The sequence below is a fragment of the Schistocerca gregaria genome, chromosome 5, assembly GCF_023897955.1.
Source record: "Schistocerca gregaria isolate iqSchGreg1 chromosome 5, iqSchGreg1.2, whole genome shotgun sequence".
Lineage (NCBI taxonomy): Eukaryota > Metazoa > Arthropoda > Insecta > Orthoptera > Acrididae > Schistocerca > Schistocerca gregaria.
This window is the reverse complement of record NC_064924.1, coordinates 138,191,659-138,215,570: the sequence shown is the minus strand read 5'-3', so window position 1 is coordinate 138,215,570 and position 23,912 is coordinate 138,191,659. Positions and strand designations below refer to the sequence as shown.

General features: G+C 40.6%; 1 protein-coding gene and 1 non-coding gene across 2 annotated transcripts; both read left to right on the top strand.

Moving 5' to 3' along the window:
• The first annotated feature begins 487 nt into the window (after positions 1-487).
• Positions 488-23,912, top strand: LOC126272525 (DNA replication complex GINS protein PSF3). The gene is made up of 4 exons (XM_049975441.1): positions 488-729; positions 1,587-1,731; positions 12,957-13,086; positions 23,384-23,912. Exons 1-4 carry the CDS (start codon positions 624-626, stop codon positions 23,609-23,611), a joined length of 609 nt encoding a protein of 202 aa, XP_049831398.1. The 5' UTR covers positions 488-623; the 3' UTR covers positions 23,612-23,912.
• Positions 20,406-20,480, top strand: Trnat-ugu (transfer RNA threonine (anticodon UGU)). The gene has a single exon. It is a non-coding gene; the product is annotated as a tRNA-Thr (tRNA).

The window sequence follows — 23,912 nt, the reverse complement described above, 5'->3', positions numbered from 1 at the left end:
TACATTAGACTGGGAACCCCCAAGAAAAGATGTCATCAAACTCAAGAAAATATACCAACACTTAATGAACTTTCAGACCAAGAACATCATAGAACAAAAATACGTCAGTCACTCTTGGCATGACATCTGGAGGAATATACACCACCTGCATTTACCAACAAAAGTGCGGTAATTAGGGTATTATTTTGTGAATAGGAAATTTCCAACGAACTCCAGACTACATTCCATTCACCTGGCTGATTCCCCTTTGCGTATCACTTGTAACCTCCCCCTTGCCTGTGGAGCTTGGAGATATTATCCTAGCCATTACACCTACAGATGGATTATGTAATGCGTCTTTTTACGCTGTTGACCATCACGCAAAATTCCGAAATTTTTCTCGTCAGTTACTCCCAAACGAGGGCCCACAAGAGTGAATGGCTGCAGTGTGTGATACCTGGGCCCTTAATCTACATCACCACACATTTGGTTTCTAAATGTCGATCCCAAGCTGTGGTAATATCGCTGAAGCCGAACGATTATCTGTGCGAAATACTTTGAAACTTGAAAGTGGCGGGAAAATCTCTGTCACTTTTGTTTGTTGTTATTCTTTGATAGGGTGAATCTGTCAGCTGTTGGAAAAAATGTTTTTCGAAAGAAGCTTCTTCCCGGATTATTTTTCGATAGATGATATAATGGCAACACAGGAACGTGTTCCATGTAAATTCGAAGTGCAAGTGTTGCGCTTAGGTAAGTGGTCTGTATAAAGGGTACGATTTTTATGTGCCATTATCCGACTTTCCTGTCGTTGTAATACACAAACTGGTCCGATAACGCTAAATGAACAGCAGAACGGCATATAGCATTAAAAAAAAAAAAAAAAGAAATCTCATTCAGGTTGTGACCTTATAAAATGTGTGTTTGGCTTTAAATAACACTACCCAGTTCGCTTTCAGATTATATGGATTTTGCGTGGAAGCTGGTTGTGTCCTTATAATATTTAGTTTTTTCCCTAGGTATACTGCAGATTGCGAAATTTTTGCACCAGACGCTGTTTCCTTTTATGAGTAAACATTATCGTTGGCATAACTATAAATGTTGCAACTACATCTTTCGATTAAAATTTACCGAAACCAACCCGTGATTGCTTGAGAATTACATATTGCCGCATATTATGGGAGAAATGTCATCCTATTACTGAGAGGTAATCAACTAATATGCTTGTTAATTCATATGTACAACTATATTGTTACAGAAAAGAATTGCTTCCAAACAACTTTACTGCGGTTGAACAAGATAATCAGTAATCTCCATGTTGAACTGTGGGTTGTAACTGTTATAATAAGCAGATAATTGGATACTACACTCAGTGCATATGAAGAAGACATGTATTGCTGAAGCACTATAATAAGTGTTAATTGCCTCATGTGGAGAGCTGAATAAACCCATCTTGAGACAGACCATAGCAACAGCTACATAACCACCTGAAATATATTACTCATAAAAGTGAAATGAGTCTGATGAGATGTTTCCAGTCTGGACTACACTTATCACGAAAAAAACAGTAATTAATGCAACAAAATAATCAAATTTTTTTTATTTACTAGGTTTCCTCGATCAGGGTTCCGAAAGTGAGCATATTAATGCTGGTACTAATATGGAGCTACCTTATTGGCTGGCACGTGCCCTTGGCCATCAAAGACAGAAGATTGTATCAGTGGACATTCCAAAAGTGTATAAGGAAGCATACAGGTATGACACAGTTTATTCAGATACACACAGTGTTGTGCTGGTTAGAATAAATTCCAGAAACAAATTAAAATTATCTCAAATCCCCTGGTTCAGTCCTATGTTTTAAGGATGATTTCTTTGGTTCTCAGGCAGGTATCCTGCTGAAGGAATCGCATGTGGTGGGAACACAGTTGTTGCATTCCTAGTTCATTAACATTTACATGATGAGAATGGGGTACAGCAGTATGCCCTGTTTTCTTGGATAGCAACATTCGTTATAAAGTGTAATGCAGGTTGAAGTTATAAGTTAGGTGTCTTTTAAATCAAAAATGGGTTGTGTGTTGTAGGAAGGAGATAGCTCAGTGTAAATTGAATTGTGATTATTTATTAACCTTTATTAATACTCAGCAAAAAGAGTCAAATGATTGTGGTGATAGCAACAATTAGTAATAATGATCTAAGCAAAGTAATAGCAAAATATGAGCCACTATTATGATCGATGATTGAACACACATTGTAAATGGTACAGCTGTCTCTCATCACAATTTTTTTGCTAGTTTCAGTTTATGATAAGAATTGAAAAACGAGGAAAAAATCTCAGTTCTGGCATGCATAGAAATAATTATAAAATTACAAACAGTCGGAATGGCTCTGCGGTCAAAAATCCAGTGCTGCCAGTAACCTAACTTTGCTGCCTATTTTGGAATAATGGTCATATTTGCTTTGAAAAAGTAGTGTATATGCCATCCAATGTTGTTGTTGCAGACATGTTTTTTCTTATGTTGGAGTGAGTGTCATCAATGACTTCTACTCTCAGTATCCTTACAGTTGAACTTAATTTTGCTTGTTCATTTGAGTTAATTGATTACTGTGCATTTACATTTAAGCAGCTGTGTCATGATTGACCTTTGGTACAAACACACCTTTTCAGTCTCTTTTCTTCATATTTCAATTACTCAGGTACACAATTCAATTACTGTACAAGTATGATTGCTTCCAGCAAGCCTAATAAGCAACCCAAACATGACTTTGGGGTCACTTTATAGCAATTTAAAAGTATCTAGCTCATTGTGAGAATGATGCTAAAGTATGATGACATGATAGAAGAAGGAATGGGGAATCAATATAGAAGACTTAGGGGATCCGATATTAGAGTCAGAGTTCAACAGAGATGTGGAAGAATTGTGATCAAATAAGAGGGACGAAGTAGATAACATTCCTTCAGAATTTCTAAAATCATTGGAGGAACTGGGAACCAAATGACTACTCAAGTTGGTGTGCAGAATCTATGAAACTGGAGATTAGTATCAGACTTGCTGAAAATATCAACACAATCCTGAAGATAGCAATGACAGATAAGTGTGATAACTATCTCACAATCAATTTAACAGCTTATGCATCCAAGTTGGTGACAAGAATAATACACAGAAGAATGGAAAAGAAAATTGAGCGTCTGTTGGGTGATGATCAGTAAAGACACTGGAAATGCAGTTCCGACATTGGGCTTAATGATAGAAGAAAGACTGTGAAAGAAAATTAAGAAACATTAACATGATTTGTCAACCTGTAAAACAAGATTAACAATGTAAAGTGGTGCAAGATGTTCATAATTTTGAGAAAAATAGGAATAAGCTATAGGGAAAGATGGACAATGCACAATATCTATAAGAACCAAGAGGGAATGTTAAGAATGGAATGCTCAGATTCTAGCACTCAGATTGAAACACTTGTAATGGAGGGAAGCAGTCTTTCGCCATTGCCGTTCAATCTATACAGTGGCGGAAATGAAAGAAATGTGAGATTAAAATTCAAGGTGTAAGCTATCAATCGTAAGTTTTGCTGATCTTGTTGCTGTCCTAAGTGAAAGAGAGGAAGGTTTGCAGGACCTGTTAAATGGAATGAAGTCTAATAATTACTTATGTTTGTACATACATACTCCATAAGCCACCGTATAGTGCGTGGCCGAGGGTACCTTGTACCACTGCTAGTCATTCTCATTCCTGTTCCACTCGCAAATGGAGCAAATAAAAAATAACTCTATTTACACTTCCGTATGAGTGCTAGTTTCACTTACGTTGTCGTTGTGGTCCCACATTAAATGTACGTTAGCATCGGTAGAATCTTACTGCAGTCAGCTGGAGTATGTTTGGCTTTGGCGTGTGCTTCCTTGCACGTGTGTGTGTGTGTGTGTGTGTGTGTGTGTGTGTGTGTGTGTGTGTGTGTGTGTTTTCTTTTCTGAAAAAGGCTTTTACTGAAAATTAAATGTGTAATACTCTTTTTGTTGCGCCTAACTGCAACTCAGTGTGTCGTCTCTATAGTGCGTAGAAATCTATCCCTTTTCCTAATATTGTTCATATTCCTACCTGGAGTTTCTATTGTTAGATTTTTCTCAATAATGTTTTGTAAAAAGACCGGTATCCTGCTACTTTGGAAGAAACTAACACATGATAGACAAAGCAAGGGGGACAGAGAAAACAGAGGCAAAGAGGGCATTGCTGATCAAAGAAGGTTTACTAGTAGCAAAAAATTTCTAAAAATGTGCGTTTGGAGCAGAGCACTGTCTGGTAGTAAAATGTGGACTTTGGGAAAGCTCAAATACAAGAGAATCGAAACATTTTGAAAATTATGTGGAGTGGTAAGATAAAAAATGAGGTGGTTATCTATGGAACTGGAGATTCTCCATATGTTCTTTTCAACATATGGAGAATACTGACAAGAAGAAGGTACAGGATGATGGGATGTGTTAACATGACAGGGAATAACTTCCATGGTGCTAGGGTAAGCTGTAGAAGGTAAAAACTGATGGGGAAGACAGAGATTGGAATATATCCAACTAATAATTGTGGATGTAGGGTGCACATGCTTCTCGAAGATGAAGAGGTTGCCATGAGAGGAATTTATGGGAAAGGGTGGGAGGGCTGCATTCACCAGTCAGAACACTAATGAATACGAAAGAAAAACATCATGAAGAGTCCCTCCCATCATGATCTGTTCCACCATATACAGGATGTTTATACATGAACAGTGTGGTTTTAAAAACTAAAAATAATTTAATTTAGTACTTTATATAGACAAATCTTACAGCATAAGCAGTGGCACCTGTCCTTCAATATGTTCATCCTCTGTCACACATCTACATAGTAATCAAACCCTTCTCATATTCAGTGTAGCATATTATCCATTGTGGTGTGCAGTGCGTGATTTATCCAGACACACACTTCCTGAAGGGATACGGGCATTGGCAGCATGTAAACTTTCTCAAGCTCCAATTGGAAGAAATCTCAGGGTATTAAATCTGGCAAATGGGGTGACCAGGGGAGAAGGTTGTTGTCTGCTGCTGCAGTACATCCAATCCAGCATCGGTGGCGAACACGATTGAGAAATTCTTGTACATTCCTCTGAAATTGGGGTGGAGCACTGCCAGTTGCAAAATGTAATCTTCATAACTAGTGTCTGGCTCAGGTAACAGCCAGGTTTCCAATGTGTCTCAAAGTGAGGTACCCATCACTATTTGTTGTCCATAGATAAATGGGCACTTTCTTGTGTGACACTGAACGGAAAACGATCATTTGTCGAAAGTCACAGGGATGTTCTACCAGTGCATGTGCTTGTTCTCTTTCCAGCTATGGACATTATGTGTGTTCATCATGTGACTTACACAGGAAGTGGCTTCATTGCAGCAGATGAATCTTTACACAAAACCAGCATCCTCCATTTGAACTGCAGTCCTTCAAGAAAGTCATTCCTTTTCACTTTGTCTGCTGGTGTAAGGGTATGCACTAATCCCAGTTTGCTTTACTAAGTGACTTGCGAGGAGTGTGGTAAAATGCCTCATGCACCCTTTCAACATTTGCATCTGACACATGAGGTCAAGGAGGACTCTTCCACATACAAAGGCATCTGGTTCCTATGAACTGTTGGTGTCACCTACCTTTGTTATTCTGGGCGTGGGTCCTTCCTAAACCATGCATGAAACTCATGTTGCACTGTAACCACAGATCTGGACATCTCTAAACGGAACACACACAGTACCATTTCCTGTCGCAATGCCGTCTCGGAAACGATTACGTAGTAAGCATGACAAGCGAACAGTGCGTGGTCTATGAAAACCTTGGACAGTCGCTGCTGCTTGTACTGTCAGGTTTGCTCGTATAAAATAATAAATTGATTTAGTATTAATTTTTAAAACTGCACCATTTATTTATAAACACTCTATACAAATTGATCCAGTGCATAATCAACTACTCTTTTACATTTGAGTCGCAGTTGATATACACACTCCTGCCAAAAAGCAAAAGTTTTGAGTTCCTGTTTGAGATATATGACACTACTGCCTCTTTATTTAGTTTACTGAACATGTAAATATTTTTACTTGTTTTAATTAACTTTTATATTTTGGAAATCATTATTGTTACAACTAACACACGGTAACTGAAACCAGTCTCAGTATGGCTGACCAAACGTATCTGCCCCACCCCCACGTAATGCAGAATTGACGACTAGACGTTACGAGAGATAGACATGCCAGTATAAAAGTATTATGTTGTCAGTGGAGAAGCTGTAACAGCATACTGGGTGCAGATCATTGGTGAAATCTTCATTTTCATTCCACTGTAAAGAATCTGTCATAAGGAACTAAAAAGTGTTGGTTTGTCGAAAACAAACAGTTTAATCCTGGTACTGACAGTTTCTGAGATATGATCAACTCCTGCTGGAACCACTTTAATATCTACTGATGATCCTACTTCATGATTTAATGTATGGAATATTTTCAAGTTTTTGTTCAGAAGACAAATTAGGTGCTTCGCCAAAAAGTTACATGGTTTTGTTCATACAAAGCTTGTAATTGTGGTATACAGCCTGTCACCTTAAGTTTGGAATTTGTACTTTTCCCAATAAATCATTGCTAACTGCTCAGCACTTCGTCCCTATTAATTTAGATCCACAAGTTGTTTAAAAAAAAAAACTTTTATCGTCAGTATTATTTAATGAAGCACAATTTACAGGGTTGTTCTAAATGATGAACCCATTTTCAAAAATTCGTATGCAATCAAGTACAGATCCAAAATGAACAAGCTTTATACCAATGAAAAGAGAAAGTTTCAAAGTTTTTGCTGAGTGGTTAGTGATGGTTTCAGAAACAGCAAGTAGAGTTCGCATGGCATTAGGGCTTTCATTCTGTTTCACTGGTGGTTGTGACTGAGATGGTGACTGGTCATTGGTTTAAGCAATTTAAACAGACTGAGAGTGTGTGCAAAGGTGGAAGCACAGGCCTTCCGCATGTGTCAGAGGATGATGTCCGACAGATTCCAGAAAGTTTTGTGCGCAGTCCCAATAGAGCCAGTCAAGAACTTGAAATACCCCAACCAACTGTATGGAAAGTTCTGAGACAGCATTTGCTGTACAAGCTCTACCACTTACAGCTTGTGCAGGCTCTCAGCCCCAATGAGAAAGAAAAGCATCTCACATTTTGCGGTTATGTGTTACCAATGATGGAGGATGATGCATTCCTACAGCTTGAAATTTTTAGCGACGTTCTACCTTAGTCGAAAAGTCAACAAGCACAATGTTCGCGATGGGGTTTTGAAAATGCACATTCGCCATTTCAACACTAAAGAGATTTACCAGAGATCAACAAGTTCTGTGCCGTATACCGTACAGAGGTTTATGGACCATTTTTCTTTGCCGAAAGAATTAAAATGGGAATAACATACCTGGACATGTTAGAACAATGGCTGTTCCTTCAAGTTATGGAAGATTCCCAGGTCTTCATTTTCCAACAGGCTGGAGCTCCACCCCATTGGCACCGTGATGAACGAGGCGTTTTGAATGACTCCCTTCCTCAGCACTGCATTGGTCGCAGGGGTCTTTAGTACTTGTCTCTGCACTTCTGGCCACTGAGATCTCCTGATCTCACACCCTGCGATTATGTCTTATGGGTTATGTGAAGGAAGCTGTTTAATGATCTGCAGCCGTGCTGCCATGCACTCAGTAACAGCAGATACACTTTTGTGTGTTTGAGGCAAGTTTGGCTACAGCATCAATGTTTGCCGTGCAGCCAATGGTGGCTGCATTGAACACTTATAAAATTTATCACATTTCTAATTATTAAATTTATATCAAACATAATGACAAAACTTCCTCTTTTCATTAGTATAAAACTTGCTCATTTTGGATTTGTACTTGTATAAATACGAACTTTTGAAAATGGGTTCATCACTTAGAATAACCCTGTACTTAGTTGCTTAATGCAAGTAATACCCAAGAAAATAAATTTTCACTCGTAAATGACCTGAAGACGAAAACATTGTACTTGTAAATGACAGCTACATTCCCTCAGCCCCTCATGGGGTCCAAAACTCTTTAGTGGATACATGCGTGGCGAGCACGGGGCCCCAAGCTAGTGTAGCTCTCATTCCTTTCCGGGCTGCATATCTTCCCATTCCACATCCCTCTGTCCCCAATCCTTTCTCCCTTCCCCATCTTCCTCTCTTCGGGAATATTTTTTGTGCTTGCGGCCAGAGATGGATACTTGTGACTGTAAGACGTGGTTTCTCTTCTTTCATCTCTCTACTGGAAAGCATCTATCCTTACTTTGTCCTCTTTTCCTTGACTCTTTTCTTTACCTTCTTCTCCACTGCGTCATTTGACAATTCTTCTCTTATTTCCTTTTCTTTGTTCCTCCCTTTCTCGTTCTTTCCTCCCTGTGCATGCCTGAAGGCTAACCCACATGTTCCCATGCGTAACCAGGTGATGGGGTAACGTGTAATTCCCCGCCTCAGGTAGAGAAGTAGGACACGTACGTACCCCTTGGTAAAGGCCACGTCCAGGGAGCGATGATTACCCGAGCTAGTACCTCCCGAAAGTGCCATTTCTTGGGAGATGTGACCTAAGGCGGGAGTGCCCTCAGGGAGGGTCCCCACTTGGAAGGAAAGCACAGCCGGAGATGCCAGTAATCATGGTGGATACTTTCACAATGGTTTCTTCGAATTCTACAATTTCTGCCCACAAGAGAGAGCTAGATGAGTCTCAGCCGTGGACAATTCTTCTATCAGTGCCAAAGTTCCTAGTTGTTTCTCGATCTGATGAAGGTCAAGACTTCTTCACAGTCAAATCTTTCATTATTCAGAACGATGTTGAAAGACAACTTTAGGTCTTGTAAAGTCTCGTTCCTGGTTAAGAAATGGCACCTTGTAGTTAGAAACAGACGGTGCACTCCACGAACATAAATTGCTTCGAACTACACTGCTACACACCTTCTGTGCCTGGGTGGAAGTGCACCATACCTGAAATTCATCGCGGGGCGTGGTTTATGTAAGATCGCTTGATGGCTTATCCAATGAGGACATTCAACACTACCTTTCCGATCAGGGCGTACCGGCCGTGCGTAGAGTCGTGAAAAGGGTTGAAAAGGAATTGGTAGCGATCCGCACTCACTTCTTGACGTTTGACAGAGTTCAGCTTTCATCAAACATTAAAGTGGGATATGAGAGAATTTCAGTTCGACCTTACAACCCCAACCCTACATGTTTCTATCGATATCAGTTGTTTAATCATACCAGCCAGTCATGTTCCAATATGGCCAAATGCGTTACCTGTAGGAGGGATACCCATGAGAGTAATTGCCCACCTCCATCTACTTGTTGCTTCAACTGTATGGGCGACCATGCTGCTTCCTCTAGATATTCCCCTATTTTTAGAGATGAACGCATTATTCAGGAAATCAGCGTGAAGGAAAAGGTAAGTTATTTGCCAGTAGAAAGCCCACTATGCTCCCAGTGGGTAAATATAGATACTGTCCCTGCCTTTCCTCGCTCTACTAAGGAGGTAGCCACACAGACTTGCTATCTCAACTTCAGTGCCGCGGTCATCATATCGGCCATCTCAGAGATCGCCCATTCAACCACCCCACTATCACCAGCTCACTCTAAGGCTCAACCTTCATCAGCTTTTGCTAAATCACAGACCTCAAAATTGGACGCCCGAACTTCCAAAAAAGCACCTATTGTCAAGATTTTTTACGTACCTAGGCCTCACATCCATCAGCTCCTCTTCTATCTCAATGTCCTGCTTCCAAGAAGGCTCATAAGAAAGTTCCTCTCCTTCTCCACCACGACACGTGTCTTCTACAGTGCCACCCAGCGGTAGCCGCCCTCGGCCGTCTTCCGTGTCGCCGAGACGCACCGCTGGCGGCCGATTAACCGGCCGATTTCTGGCGGCAGGAGCTATCCCCAAACAATCTATGGATCAGGATCTTCTGCCTTTGGCTGAATGCCTTTCCATGCCATCGGCTGCCAACTCTCAGCAGTCGTTGAGTTGATGGCAACCATGGTGGTATTTTCCCTTTTCTGGCTACCCTGTGTCTATTCATTGGAATATCTGCGGAATTCACTCCAATCGGGATGAATTGTTGACCCTCTTAGGATCCCAGTCGTCTTCTGTTTGTAGGAAACAAAGCTATGTCCGCATGATCGCTTTGTCTTCCCTCATTTCCAGTCAGTCTGGTTTGCTCTCCCCTCTGTTGATGCCACTCCAGCACTTGGGGGATTATGATTCTTCTTCATGATATTACCCATTATCACCCAAGCCTCTTCAACAGTTCCTCCCAAGCTGCCACTGTACGTCTTTTCCTTTTTGGATACACCTCTCTGTACCATTTACATTCCATCGCCCACACCAATGGCAAGAGCCCATCTCCTTCATCTCCTTGGTCAGCTCCCACCCCCCTATTTGTTGGTTGGGGACTTGAACGCCCACTACCTGCTTTGAGGATCTCCATGTCCTCGTCTAAGAGGCTCCCTATTGATCGATCTCTTCCACCAAGCGGATCTTGTTTGCCTCAACACAGGGTAACCTACTTTTTTGTATGCCTCCACGTCAACCTACTCTCATTTGGACCTTTCAGTTGGTACTGTTCAGCTAGCTCGGCACTTTGAATGGTTTGCTCTTGCTGATACAACTGCCATCTATGCACCGAAGACACTGGTAGTTTCAAGCCGTTTGGGCACTTTTCTCCTCTATAGCAGCATTTGATCCATCAGTTTCTTAGCATCGACGATCATATCACTCATGTTACGGAAGTTATCCTTACAGTTGCAGAACATTCACTACCTTGTACCTCCCCTTTGACCTGGTGCCCCCCCCCCCCCCCCAGTTCCTTGGTGAAATGAGGCATACCATGACACAATACATGAGAGGAGGTGTGCTCTTTGCGTTTTTCGCCAACTGTTCGCGTTTGGCCAACTGTTCCCACTATAAGCAGTTACGTGCACGATGCCGTTTCATCATCTGCAATAGGGTGAAGGCAAGCTGGGACTTCTTTACGAGCTCCTTTAACACCTTCACTCCCTCATCTGTAGTTTGGAGTTGAATTCAACAGTTATCCGGCATGTCTAGTTTCTCCCTGACCTCTGGGTTAACAGTCGTGCGAGATACTTAAGTGAACCCGGTCGCAATTTCTAACTCATTGGGTCAGTACTTTGCTGAGATTTTGAGCTCTTCAAATTAACCACCAGCCTTTCTCCCGAGGAAATGAGCAGCGGAAGTGCAACCTCTTGCTTTCTCATCTTAAAATTGCGAAAGCTGTAGTACCATTTTTTTCTAAGCAGGAACTCCAACACACACTCTCCATCTTCTGCTCCAGGACGAGACAGCATCAACAGCCAAATGTTGCTTCATTTATCGTACCGTAGTCTGTGTTACCTCCTTCGTCTTCATAATCGAATTTGGACCCACAGTACCTTTCTCAGAAGATGGCGGGATGCTGTCTTCATTCCTGTTCCGAAACCTGGACAGAGATAAACATCTCCCCTCTAGCTATCGCACCCTCTCATGAGTAGTGTATGTAAGGTTTTGGAGTGTATGGTGAAGTGCTGTTTAGGCTGGTGGCTGGAGTCCCGAAACCTTTTAACACCTGCCAAATGTGGTCTCCGAAAGCATTGTTCCACAGTTGATCATCTTGTTGCTCTCTCCACTGACATGATAAACAGTTTTCTCAGGAAATGCCAAACGGTAGCTATAATGCTTGGTCTGGAGAGGGCATACTATACCTGTTGGAGGACAGACATCTTCAGCACACTGTTCTCTTGGGACTTTTGAGATCGGCTATCCCTTTTCATCCTTGAATTTATGACAGAGCGCTCATTTAAGCATTTAAGGTGTGGATGACCACTACTCTCTCCCGTACTTTAACCCAAGAGAATGAGATGCCCCAGGGCTTCGTGCTAAGTGTTGTATTGTTTGCCATGGTCATAAATCCAATTATCGATTATCTCGTTCCCAATGTCTCTGGCTTCCTCTTTGTCGATGATTTTACAATCTACTACAGCTCTCAATGGACCAGCCTTCTTGAACATCATCTTCAAGGATCTCTCGATTGCTTCCACTCATGGAACAGCGAAACTGGCTTCAGATTTTCTCCCAGCAAGACCATCTATTTAAATTTAATCTATCTATTTAAATTTTTGGTGTCATACAGAGTTTTATCCGCCATCCCTACATCTAGGCCCTGTCTACCTTCCGTTCGCTGACATTGCCAAATTCTTGGGACTTACGTTTGACAGAAAACTGTGCTGGTCTTCCCACATTTCATATCTTTTGGCTCGCAGTGTGCGATCCCTCAACAGTCTGTGTTCTGAGTAGTCCCTCCTAGGGAGCGAACAGAGTAGTCTTCCTCCACGTGTGTCGCACCTTAGTGTGCTTGAATTGGACTTTGGAAGCATAGTTTACTCTTCTGAACAGCCATCTATTCTTTGGTAGACTCTGTCAACCACCGTGGATTGCATTTAGCATCTAGAGCTTTTTACACCAGCCTCATGGAGAGCCTTTATGCTGAGACAGCTGAACCTCCACTATCCAATCAGCAAGGGAATTCTATTTAGTTGGTACTTCACATAAAAACATGAGAAGTGCGAACTTTTGTTAATGTGGTTATTAGTTCTGGAACTTTGTAAACTGTGAATAAATGTTCAAGTTTTGTTAAAATGCTACCTGAGCTTTTGTGGGAGTATCCTAAGTTAACTGATACTTCCGTTTAAAATTTACCAGCAACTGATTACATAGTGGTTGTGTTTGCTGTCTTTCACAACAGCCCATTAGAAAAGTATCACATAGTTCTCCAGATATTACTATGTAGCACTATTATCGAACTAGCACTATGTTATGACTTGAATGTGTTGGTTCATTCTTGTTACTTGTAGTCTGCTCTGTCTTGTGTTGTTTGTAACTGTCATAATATTTTGTTTCAGGGAAATTCTCAAAGCAGATTCTTGTGTAGTAGATCTCTACAAGTTTGGTGCATATTTTTACGAGTTTGGCATCTACATATCACTTCTGGGGCACCGTGAGGGTCCAGAGATCAGGGAAATTCTTGTAAAGGTACACCATTTTCAAAATTCTCTGAAAGATATTTTTGTGTCTTAAATATCCACTGTTGAATAAAATCTTCCATCAGAAGAAGGGAGAAAGTATGGATTGACGGGGAGTTAAAAGCACCATTGGTGAAAAGAAAAAAGAATCACTGAGCAACTTGAATCAGGTAGATTATCAGGTACATAAATAGAATTTGATGTGACAGTGGTTAAATTGTTTAGATCCCACAAAAGGAATGAAAAAGTTTAAATTGAAACAAAAGATAAAATTGGAAGGATTTGGAAATAAAATGTAGAAAATAGAAATATGTGAAGAAAAAGAACCATGGACCTTGCTGTTGGTGGGGAGGCTTGTGTGCCTCAGCGATACAGATAGCCATACCGTAGGTGCAACCACAACAGAGGTGTAAAAGAGGGGCAGCAGCCTTCTCAGTAGTTGCAGGGGCAACAGTCTGGATGATTGGATGATCTGGCCTTTGAACACTAACTAAAACAGCCTTGCTGTGCTGGTACTGCGAACGGCTGAAAGCATGGGGAAACTACAGCCGTCATTTTTCCCGAGGGCATGCAGCTTTACAGTATAGTTAAATGATGATGGCGTCCTCTTGGGTAAAATATTCCGGAGGTAAAATAGTCCCACATTCAGATCTCCGGGTGGGGACTACTCAGGAGGACATTGTTATCAGGAGAAAGAAAACACATTTTACGGATCAGAGAGTGCAATGTCACATCCCTTAATCGGGCAGGTAGGTTAGAAAATTTAAAAAAGGAAATGGATATGTTAAAGTTACAGTGGGAATTAGTGGAGTTCAGTGGCAGGAGGAACAAGACTTCTGGTCAGGTGAATACAGGGTTATAAATACAAAATCAAATAGGGGTAATGCAGGAGTAGGTTTAATAATAAATAGGAAAATAGGAATGCAGGTAAGCTACTACAAACAGCATAGTGAACACATTATTGTGGCCAAGATAGATTTGAAGCCCACACCTACCACAGTAGTACAAGTTTATATGCCAACTAGCTCTGCAGATGATGAAGATATTGATGAAATGTATGATGAGATAAAAGAAATTATTCAGATAGTGAAGGAAGATGAAAATTTAATAAGCATGGGTGACTGGAACTCAATAGTAGGAAAAGTAAGAGAAGGAAACATAGTAGGTGAGTATGGAATGGGAGTAAGGAATGAAAGAGGAAGCCGCCTGGTAGAATTATGCACAGAGCATAACTTAATCATAGCTAACACTTGTTTCAAGAATCATATAAGAAGGTTGTATACATGGAAGAAGCCTGGAGATACTGGAAGGTCTCAGATAGACTATATAATGGTAAGACAGAGATTCAGGAACCAGGTTTTAAATTGTAAGACATTTCCAGGGCAGATGTGGACTCTGACCACAATCTATTGGTTATGAACTGTAGATTAAAACTGAAGAAATGTAAAAAGGTTGGAATTTGAGATGGAACCTGGATAAACTGAAAGAACCAGAGGTTGTACAAAGATTCAGGGAGGGCATAAAGGAACAATTGACAGGAATGGGGGAAAGAAATACAGTAGAAGAAGAGTGGGTAGCTTTGAGGGATGAAGTAGTGAAGGCAGCAGAGGATCAAGTAGGTAAAAATACGAGGGCTGCTAGAAATCCTTGGGTAACAGAAGAAATATTGAATTTAATTGATGAAAGGAGAAAATATAAAAATGCAGTAAATGAAGCAGGCAAAAAGGAATACAAATGTCTCAAAAATGAGATCGACAGGAAGTGCAAAATGGCTAAACAGGGATGGCTAGAGGACAAATGTAAGGATGTAGAGGCTTATCTCACTAGGGGTAATATAGATATTGCCTACAGGAAAATTAGAGACACCTTTGGAGATAAGATAACCACTTGTATGAACATAAAGAGCTCAGATGGAAACCCAGTTCTAAGCAAAGAAGGGAAAGCAGAAAGGTGGAAGGAGTATATAGGTCTATACAAGGACGATGTACTTCAGGACAATATTAGAGAAATGGAAGAGAATGTAGACAAAGTTGAAATAAGAGATATGATACTGCGTGAAGAGTTTGACAGAGCACTGAAAGAGTAGACAACATTCCATTAGAACTACTGACAGCCATGGGAGAGGCAGGCCTAACAAAATTCTACCATCTATTGACCAAGATGTATGAGACAGGCGAAATACCCTCAGACTTCAAGAAGAATATAATAATTCCTATCCCAAAGAAAGCAGGTGTTGACAGATGTGAAAATTACCAAACTATCAGTTTAATAAGCCACAGCTGCAAAATACTAGCACGACTTCTTTACAGACGAATGGAAAAAATGGTAGAAGCCAACCTCAGGGAAGATCAGTTTGGATTCTGTAGAAATGTTGGAACAAACACTGACCCTTCGACTTATCTTAGAAAATAAATTAAGGAAAGGCATTTGTAGACTTGGGGAAAGCTTTTGACAATGTTGACTGGAATACTCCTTCAAATTCTGAAGGTGGCAGGGGTTAAATACAGGGAGTGAAAGGCTATTTACAATTTGTACAGAAAGAAGATCGCAGTTATAAGAGTTGAGGGACACGACAGGGAAGCAGTGGTTGGGAAGGGAGTGAGACAGGGTTGTAGCCTCTCCCCGATGTTAATCAATCTGTATATTGATCAAGCAGTAAAGGAAACAAAAAAAAAAACAAAAAAAATCGGAGTAGGAATTACAATCCATGGAGAAGTAACAAAAACTGTGAGGTTCGCCGATGACATTGTAATTCTGTCAGAGACAGCAAAGGACCTGGAATAGTAGCTGAACAGAATGGACAGTGTCTTGAAAGGAGGATGTAAGATAAACATCAACAAAATCAAAACGAGGATAATGGAATGTAGTTGAATTTTAAATCGAGTGATGCCGTGGGAATTAGATTAGGAAATGAGACGCTTAACGTAGTAAATGAGTTTTGCCTTTTGGGGAGCAAAATAACTGATGACGGTCAAAGTAGAGAGGATATAAAATGTAGACTGGCAATGGCAAGGAAAGTGTTTCTGAAGAAGAGAAATTTAACATCGATTATAGATTTAAGTGTCAGGAAGTCGTTTCTGAAAGTATTTGTATGGAGTGTAGCCATGTATGGAAGTGAAACGTGGACGATAAATAGTTTAAACATGAAGAGAATAGAAGCTTTCGAAATGTGGTGCTGCAGACGAAAGCTGAAGATTAGGTGGGTAGATCACATAACTAATGAGGAGGTATTGCATAGAATTGGAGAGAAGAGAAATTTGGGGCACAACTTGACTAGAAGAAGGGATCGGTTGGTAGGACATATTCTGAGGCATCAAGGGATCACCAATTTAGTATTAGAGGGCAGCGTGGAGGGTAAAAATCGTAGAGGGAGACAAAGAGATGAATACACTAAACAGATTTAGAAGGATGTAGGTTGCCGTAGGTACTGGGAGGTGAAGAACCTCGCACAGGATAGAGTAGCATGGAGAGCTGCATCAAACCAGTCTCTAGACTGAAGACCACAACAACAACATGAAATAAAAAATGAAAAGTGAAACCTGTGGGTGTAGGTAGGAGATAGTTGGGTAATAATGTAAGATGTAAGTAGAAAAGGGGAAGAAGGAAGACTGAAAAAGACACGGGAGATACTGGGGGCGAAGGGATGAATAGAGAAGTGTGGATTTAGACCAGGTAGTACAGTTGGAGTTGGCAAGGGCCTCATCTTGGCTGTTGTTCAGATCAGTAATTGTAATAGTTCTTCCATTGAGTCTCTTCTGGGCAGTAAAAATGAAATGCCATTGTAATGTAATGTTAATAATCGCTACAAGATAGATTCACATCACACCAACAAGATAAATGTTCTGTGCATCCAATCCTGGACAGAGTTAGTGTTGGCATATAACTGTACTTTTTTAACAGTATAATTATCCCTTTCAAGACTGTCTTCAGATCATCTGTACCAAAACAAAATGTTATCACAAGCAGTAGAGGCATAGTAAGTGTTCCACAAAATGATTGTGGGCACTTGTACATAAGAAATTATTAGCTCAGCGTAATACGCTACTGCCCATTAAAATTGCTACACCACGAAGATGACGACGTTCTACAGATGCGAAATTTAACCAACAGGAAGAAGATGCTGTGATATGCAAATGATTAGCGTTTCAGAGCATTCACACAACATGCTGACATGAGGAAAATTTCCAACCGATTTCTCATACACAAACAGCAGTTGCCTGGTGAAACGTTGTTGTGATACCTTGTGTAAGGAGAAATGCGTACCATCACATTTCCGACTTTGATAAAGGTCGGATTGTAGGCTATCACGATTGCGGTTTATCGTATCGCGACATTGGTGCTCGCGTGGGTCAAGATCCAATGGCTGTTAACAGAACATGGAATCGGTGGGTTCAGGAGGGTAATACGGAACGGTGTGCTTTATCCCAATGGCCTCGCATCACTAGCAGTCAAGATGACAGGCATCTTATCCGCATGGCCGTAACGGATCGTGCAGCCTCGTCTCGATCCCTGAGTCAACAGATGGGGGGACGTTTGCAAGAGAACAAAAATCTGCACCAACAGTTCGACAACATTTGCAGTGCACCAACAGTTCGACAACATTTGCAGCAGCATGGACTGTACCCGTGACGCTTCATGACAGACAGGAGCGCGTCCGATGGTGTACTCAACGACGAACCTGGGTGCACGAATGGCAAAACGTCATTTTTTCGGATGAATGCAGGTTCTGTTTACAGCACCATGATGGTCGCATTCGTGTTTGGCGACATCACAGTGAACACACATTGGAAGCATGTATTTGTCAGCGCCATGCTGGTGTATCACCCAGCGTGATGGTATGGGGTGCCATTGATTACACGTCTTGGACACCTCTTGCTCGCATTGATGGCGCTTTGAACAGTGGACGTTCATTTCAGATGTGTTATGGCCCATGGCTGTACCCTTCATTTGATCCCTGCGAAACTGTACACTTCAGCAGGATAATTCACGACCGCATGTTGCAGGTCCTATACGGGCCTTTCTGGATACAGAAAATGTTGGATTGCTGCCCTGGTCAGCACATTCTCCATATCTCTCACCAATTAAAAACGTCTGGTCAGTGGTGGCCGAGCAACTGGCTCGTCACAATACGCCAGTCACTCCTCTTGATGAACTGTGGTATCGTGTTGAAGCTGCATGGGCAGCTGTACCTGTACACATCATGCAAGCTCTGTTCGACTCAATGCCCAGGCATATCAAGGCCGTTATTACGGCCAGAGGTGGTTGTTCTGGGTACTGATTTCTCAGGATCTATTCACCCAAATTGCGTGAAAATGTAATCACATGTCAGTTCTAGTATAATATATTTGTCCAATGAATACCCGTTTATCATCTGCATTTCTTCTTAGTGTAGCAATTTTAATTGCCAGTAGTGTATATACAAGCTTTATTTTTCAAAATGTGAATGATCCCATTTTAATATAACCAGAAAACATGCAGCAAATGATAAAATAATTATACATTAATGAAACAAACTTTTTAACTTTTAATCAACTTAGTAGAATGGCGTATGTTGTATGATCTGTGGAAGTGAATGCTACTTCTAATGCTCATGGATTCAACACGAGCATCTGTACATCATCTTATGTTATTACATCTGTTTGCTACCCTCAGCAACTACTATCTATATTTTAGCACTCTTGCTTAAAGGAAATATTTCACCAGTTGCAGATGATTGTCTTATTGTATGATGTCTGTATAGTCCTGGGTAGTATAGTAAGATGACAGAGGCTTTAATTCAACATCGCAGTGTATATCTTAAGAAAGTATAATTGAAGTCAAAGTGATAGGATGCATTTTAGGTTGTAGATTCTTCATTATAGTTTCTGCTTTTCAATTTCCTGTTGATCCAATGTAAATATTTTAATAGCTGAAGAAATTTTAGTGCTTACTATAGGCCATAGTATATACCACTTGTACTTTGAGAGACTTTTCATGGCTAAAAATATGACATATCTTTTAATGTTCCACATTAAATTTTACCAATCATTGCCTGTGAACATTAATGCCATCTTGACAGATTTTAAAAAAAAGAAAGAAAAAATAAGAAAGCTTGAGGTATAATCATTTTGGCACTTCTGGCCTCTGGTGCCATCCATATGGCAGTAGTAGAGCCAATACAGGCCGGAAGTGGGAAAGATTTTGTTTGTTTTCATACAGTTTCATTTTTCTTTGTACATAGTTAGGATGATGTATTTCAGTGTACTTGTGATTTGTTAACAGTGAAAAAGGGTTCATGCTAACAGTCTGCTTTATTTTTGTTGCTTCTGGAAGCTGTCAGATAGGCAACCTGCAACTATTACTGCATTCCAGGCTAGTGCCCCTTCTACCCCACACAAAATGAACCTCATGTATTTCTTAACAACTGAGCCTAGCCAAAGTGTCAAGTTTAGAGAGGAATACCGTGTAATCTAACTGGGAAGTCTGCGGAGACCTGTACTAAAAGTTTTTTCCCATGAAAGGTCAAAATGTTCTGCACAATCTTCAAATATCAAAAACTGACACAAAAGAATATATATATTGAAAGCCCAATGTCAGGGGTCGACAAGAGGTTTGTGAACTTACAACACTTGTTGCCCAAACCGCCCACTTCTGAGCCAAAAATATCCTTGAGAATAGGAAGTATTACCCAAAATATAATACCATACCTTATAAGCGAATGAAAATAAGCAAAGTAGACTACTTTTAGTGTTGAATATCACTTATTTCAGATACCGTTCGAATGGTAAAAGTGGCAGCATTAAGTCTTTGAACAAGATTGTCAACATGGGCTTTCCATGATAGCTTACTGTCTATCTGAACAACTAGAAGTTTGAACTGTTCAGTTTTACTAATCATATGCCATTCTGTAAAATTAAAATGTCAGGTTTTAACTATACATGACAATAGTATCTGTTCCCGAAAGAACAGTTACCATAGATGACCATGCAGCTTTGCTAGAAATGAAATGATAATTAAATGGACACCCTAGCTGCAAACAGGCGTTGATGTATTTCATTAGGAACATGTTGAAAATGTGTGCCCCTACCGGGACTCGAACCCAGGATCTCCTGCTTACATGGCAGACGCTTTATCCATCTGAGCCACCGAGGGCACAGAGGATAGTGCGACTGCAGGGACTTATCCCTTGCACGCTCCCTGTGAGACCCACATTCCCAAAATGTCCACACCACTACATTCGAGACACCTAAGAGATGTTTGCCCATCATGTAGTGGTGTGGACATGTTGGGAATGTGGGTCTCATGGGGAGCGTGCAAGGGATAAGTCCCTGCAGTCGCGCTATCCTCTGTGCCCTCGGTGGCTCAGATGGATAGAGCGTCTGCCATGTAAGCAGGAGATCCCGGGTTCGAGTCCCGGTCGGGGCACACATTTTGAACATGTCCCTAATGAAGTACATCAATGCCTGTTTGCAGCTAGGGTGTCCATTTAATTATCATTTCATGTCAGGTTTTGTTGAATTGTGTGTTAGAAACTATACAAACTGAGTCTTACTGCAATTTAGTGTTAGTTTATTATTTTCGAGAAGCCTTGAACTTGTGGCTTGAACTGCACCGTTTGGAACAGTGCCAACATTGCACTCGACATCCTTTACTATCAATCTAGTGTCATCAACAAAAAGAAACATTTTAGAATCACCTGCACCATAGTCATTCTTCTCAGCACTGTGGGGAGTGACCTTTTGGTGCCTGTTATTAATGTACGAGGTGAACTAATTGTGAGCTCCTCCCTGTATTCTATAATGTCCAATTTTGGATCAATATTTTGTGATCAACACAATCAAATGCCTTAGTCAAATCAAAAAAGATGCATAGTGTTCAAAACCTTTTGTTTAATCCATCCAGTACCTCGCGGAGAAAAGAGTGTATACCATTTTCAGTTGTTAAACCAATTCTAAAACAAACTGTACATTTTTTAGCAAATTATGTGAAATAAATTGATCAATTATCCTTAAATACCATAGCCTTTTCAATACCGTTAGCAAACAAAGATGGCATAGAAATAGGTCTAAAATTGTTTACATTATACCTTTTTTGAAGGGACTCTACCACTGAGTACTCTTCATCATTCAGGAAATGGACCATTCTTAAAGGAAAAACGACATACATAGCTAACATGTGCAGCACAGTACGTACTTTAGTATTCTGCTAGGTACTCCAGCATATCCATGAGAGTCCTTAGTTTCCAGTGATTTAATTATTGATTCAACCTCCCCCTTGTTAGTATCACAGAGGAGTATCAATATTATGAGAATGAAAATTGCTACTCACCATATAGTGGAGATGCTATCCATCCTGGATTTTCCATTGTTTCACAGAGAAGTATTTCAGATATCACTCTCGGAAAGGCATTTTCCAAGAAAGTTGTATGATTCCCTGTCGAAACTAAGTTTTTATTTAATTCATCAGCAGTGCTCAGGAAGTGATTGCTAAATACTGTACATCAGCAGTGCTCAGGAAGTGATTGCTAAATACTGTACATGTATCTGACTTACCAGTAACAGAAACATTTTTACTATGAACTGACTTTATATCATCGACCTTGTGCTGCTGACTAGACACTTCCTTCACAACGGACTATATGTTTTAGTTCTATCCTGTGAATTAGCTATTCTATTTGCGTGTCACTTACTCTTTGCTTTCCGAACAACATTTTTAGGTGCCCTACAGTACTGTTTATAATGGGCACTGTACCTTGATTGTGACTTTCTAACCTTTTGATGTAATTCCCACTTTTTTCTACATGATATCCTTACCCCAGTACTCAGCCACCGGCTGTCTTTTACTGGTGGTAGCCTATTTAGACTGTTCTAATGGAAACCAACTTACAAAGAGCATGAGAAATGTGTTAAGGAAAGAATTATGTTTGTCATCTATGTTGTCGGCACTGTAAAAATCCTACCTTTCTTGTTCCTTAATGAGGTTTAAAAAAAATCTCTCTTGCCATTGGACAAGCTTTTTCACATAGATTGTAATTATATACAACATTTGCCTGAGTGCAAAAACCTTTCAGTATTAAAATTTGTGCATCATGGTCTGAAAGGCCATTCACCCTTTTACTAACAGAATGCCCATCTAGTAATGAAGACTGAATAAAAATATTGTCTATGGCTGAGCTACTATTCCCCTGCATCCTAGTTGGAAAAAAGACAGTCTGCATCAGATCTTATGAATTTAGGAGATCTTCCAACATCCTTTCTCTTGCACAATCACATACAAAATTAATATTGAAGTCACCACATATAACTAATTTTTGGTACATCCTATAAAGTGAACCAAGAACCCTCTCTAGTGTGAGCAGAAATGCTCTCAAATCTGAGTTGGGGGACCTATAAATAACAATTAGAAGTTTAGTTTCACTAAATTCAACTCCCCCTGCACACCATTCAAATACCTGTTCAGTGCTGTGCTGTGATAAGTCCACAGACTGAAATGTAATACCATTTTTTAAATACAATGTGGTAACTCACCCACTCCACAAAGAACACCTTGAAAAACAGCCAGCTAATTTGTATCCTGGTAAAGGAAGCCTCCAAATTGTCAAATTATTTAAATGGTGCTCTGATGTACCAATAATGTCAGTCGACATTTGTACATAGTTCACTTAACACGTCGTTAAATCCTGCAATCCTCTTGGCCTCAATCTCCACTCCACTAGCTCCTTCCCCTGCACCACCTCCAACCCTGCTCGTGAACTGTAATCTCTCCCATTCTGTTCCCACGCCCTCCCCTCTGCAGTCTCGCTATTACTGTTTTATCTCCCACATTATTGTGCACTGTACAAACTCCCCACGAGTAGTCAGAACAAGCTCACTGGTGCCACATTCCTATCCCATTCACCCGCTGCCTCCCCTTGTCAGGCTCCAGCAATTCCTCCCCAACTCTCCCTCCACTTGCCTCAGTAGAGCTGCAGTGTTAAACACTGCTGTCACCCAGAGAATGTAACCCTGCTGGTGTGCATGCATGCATGCATCCATGCTGTTTGCTCAGGAGGAGGATTCATCTGAAAGTTTCATTGTTCATGGTTTAACACACGAGCAAAAACCTTTGGAACATCTATATCTGAAGTGAAAAAATGCACGGAAAAACATTACACAAATATTTGACATATCCTGATAAGATTTCAGTTGATAATTTCCTTAAATGTTCAAAGTTGTTGTCTATAAAGAGAGCACATCTCTTTTGAACAGATTTGATACATCTTATGTTATCAACATTTCTTAAGTGGATTAATTTCAGATCTGTGCTTAGAAAAGTTTGTCTTTCCACAGACATTTCGAGAGCGCCTGCGCCAGGTGACAGACTGGGCACAGAATATGGAAGCGGAGCCGGGAAGAATTCTCCGCCTCGACACTCTTGAGCGAGGCCTGCTCCATTCGGGGCAGAAAGCTCATTGTCAACTGGAGGCGTGGCTGACGTCTGGGGCTGGAGGCCTTGTTGCCTCAACAATGGTTGTGCAGCACAAGAAAAGACGCCTTGCGATGGAGAACCAGATATAGAAGACTGTTTCCGTCATCCCACTAGTATGTTATAGCATCAGCTGGGGGCAGTGCTCCCAATAACCTTAGTTATTTATTACTCCTTGTACTATGTTGTCCATGTAAATAAAACCAATATTTAATTAGTAATTGATTAAGGTAAGAAAACAAAAACTAGAGATGGATGTGCAACTTTTTAGCTATTTTTAGACAAAACAATTTCTGTAGTGATAGTTAATGCAAGTATTTGAGCAGTTTTTACTTTCGTAAACTCTGATATGCAATCTAAATTGACCGTCATAAATTTAAATGGTTTTGGTCA

What these genes read in the sequence shown, in the direction of transcription:
- LOC126272525 (XM_049975441.1), top strand. Translation starts at nt 624, where the DNA reads ATGTTTTTCGAAAGAAGCTTCTTCCCGGATTATTTTTCGATAGATGAT. An exon ending in AGTGCAAGTGTTGCGCTTAG is followed by an intron (nt 730 to 1,586) that starts GTAAGTGGTCTG and finishes TTTATTTACTAG; the next exon opens with GTTTCCTCGATCAGGGTTCC. An exon ending in TCAGGGAAATTCTTGTAAAG is followed by an intron (nt 13,087 to 23,383) that starts GTACACCATTTT and finishes GTCTTTCCACAG; the next exon opens with ACATTTCGAGAGCGCCTGCG.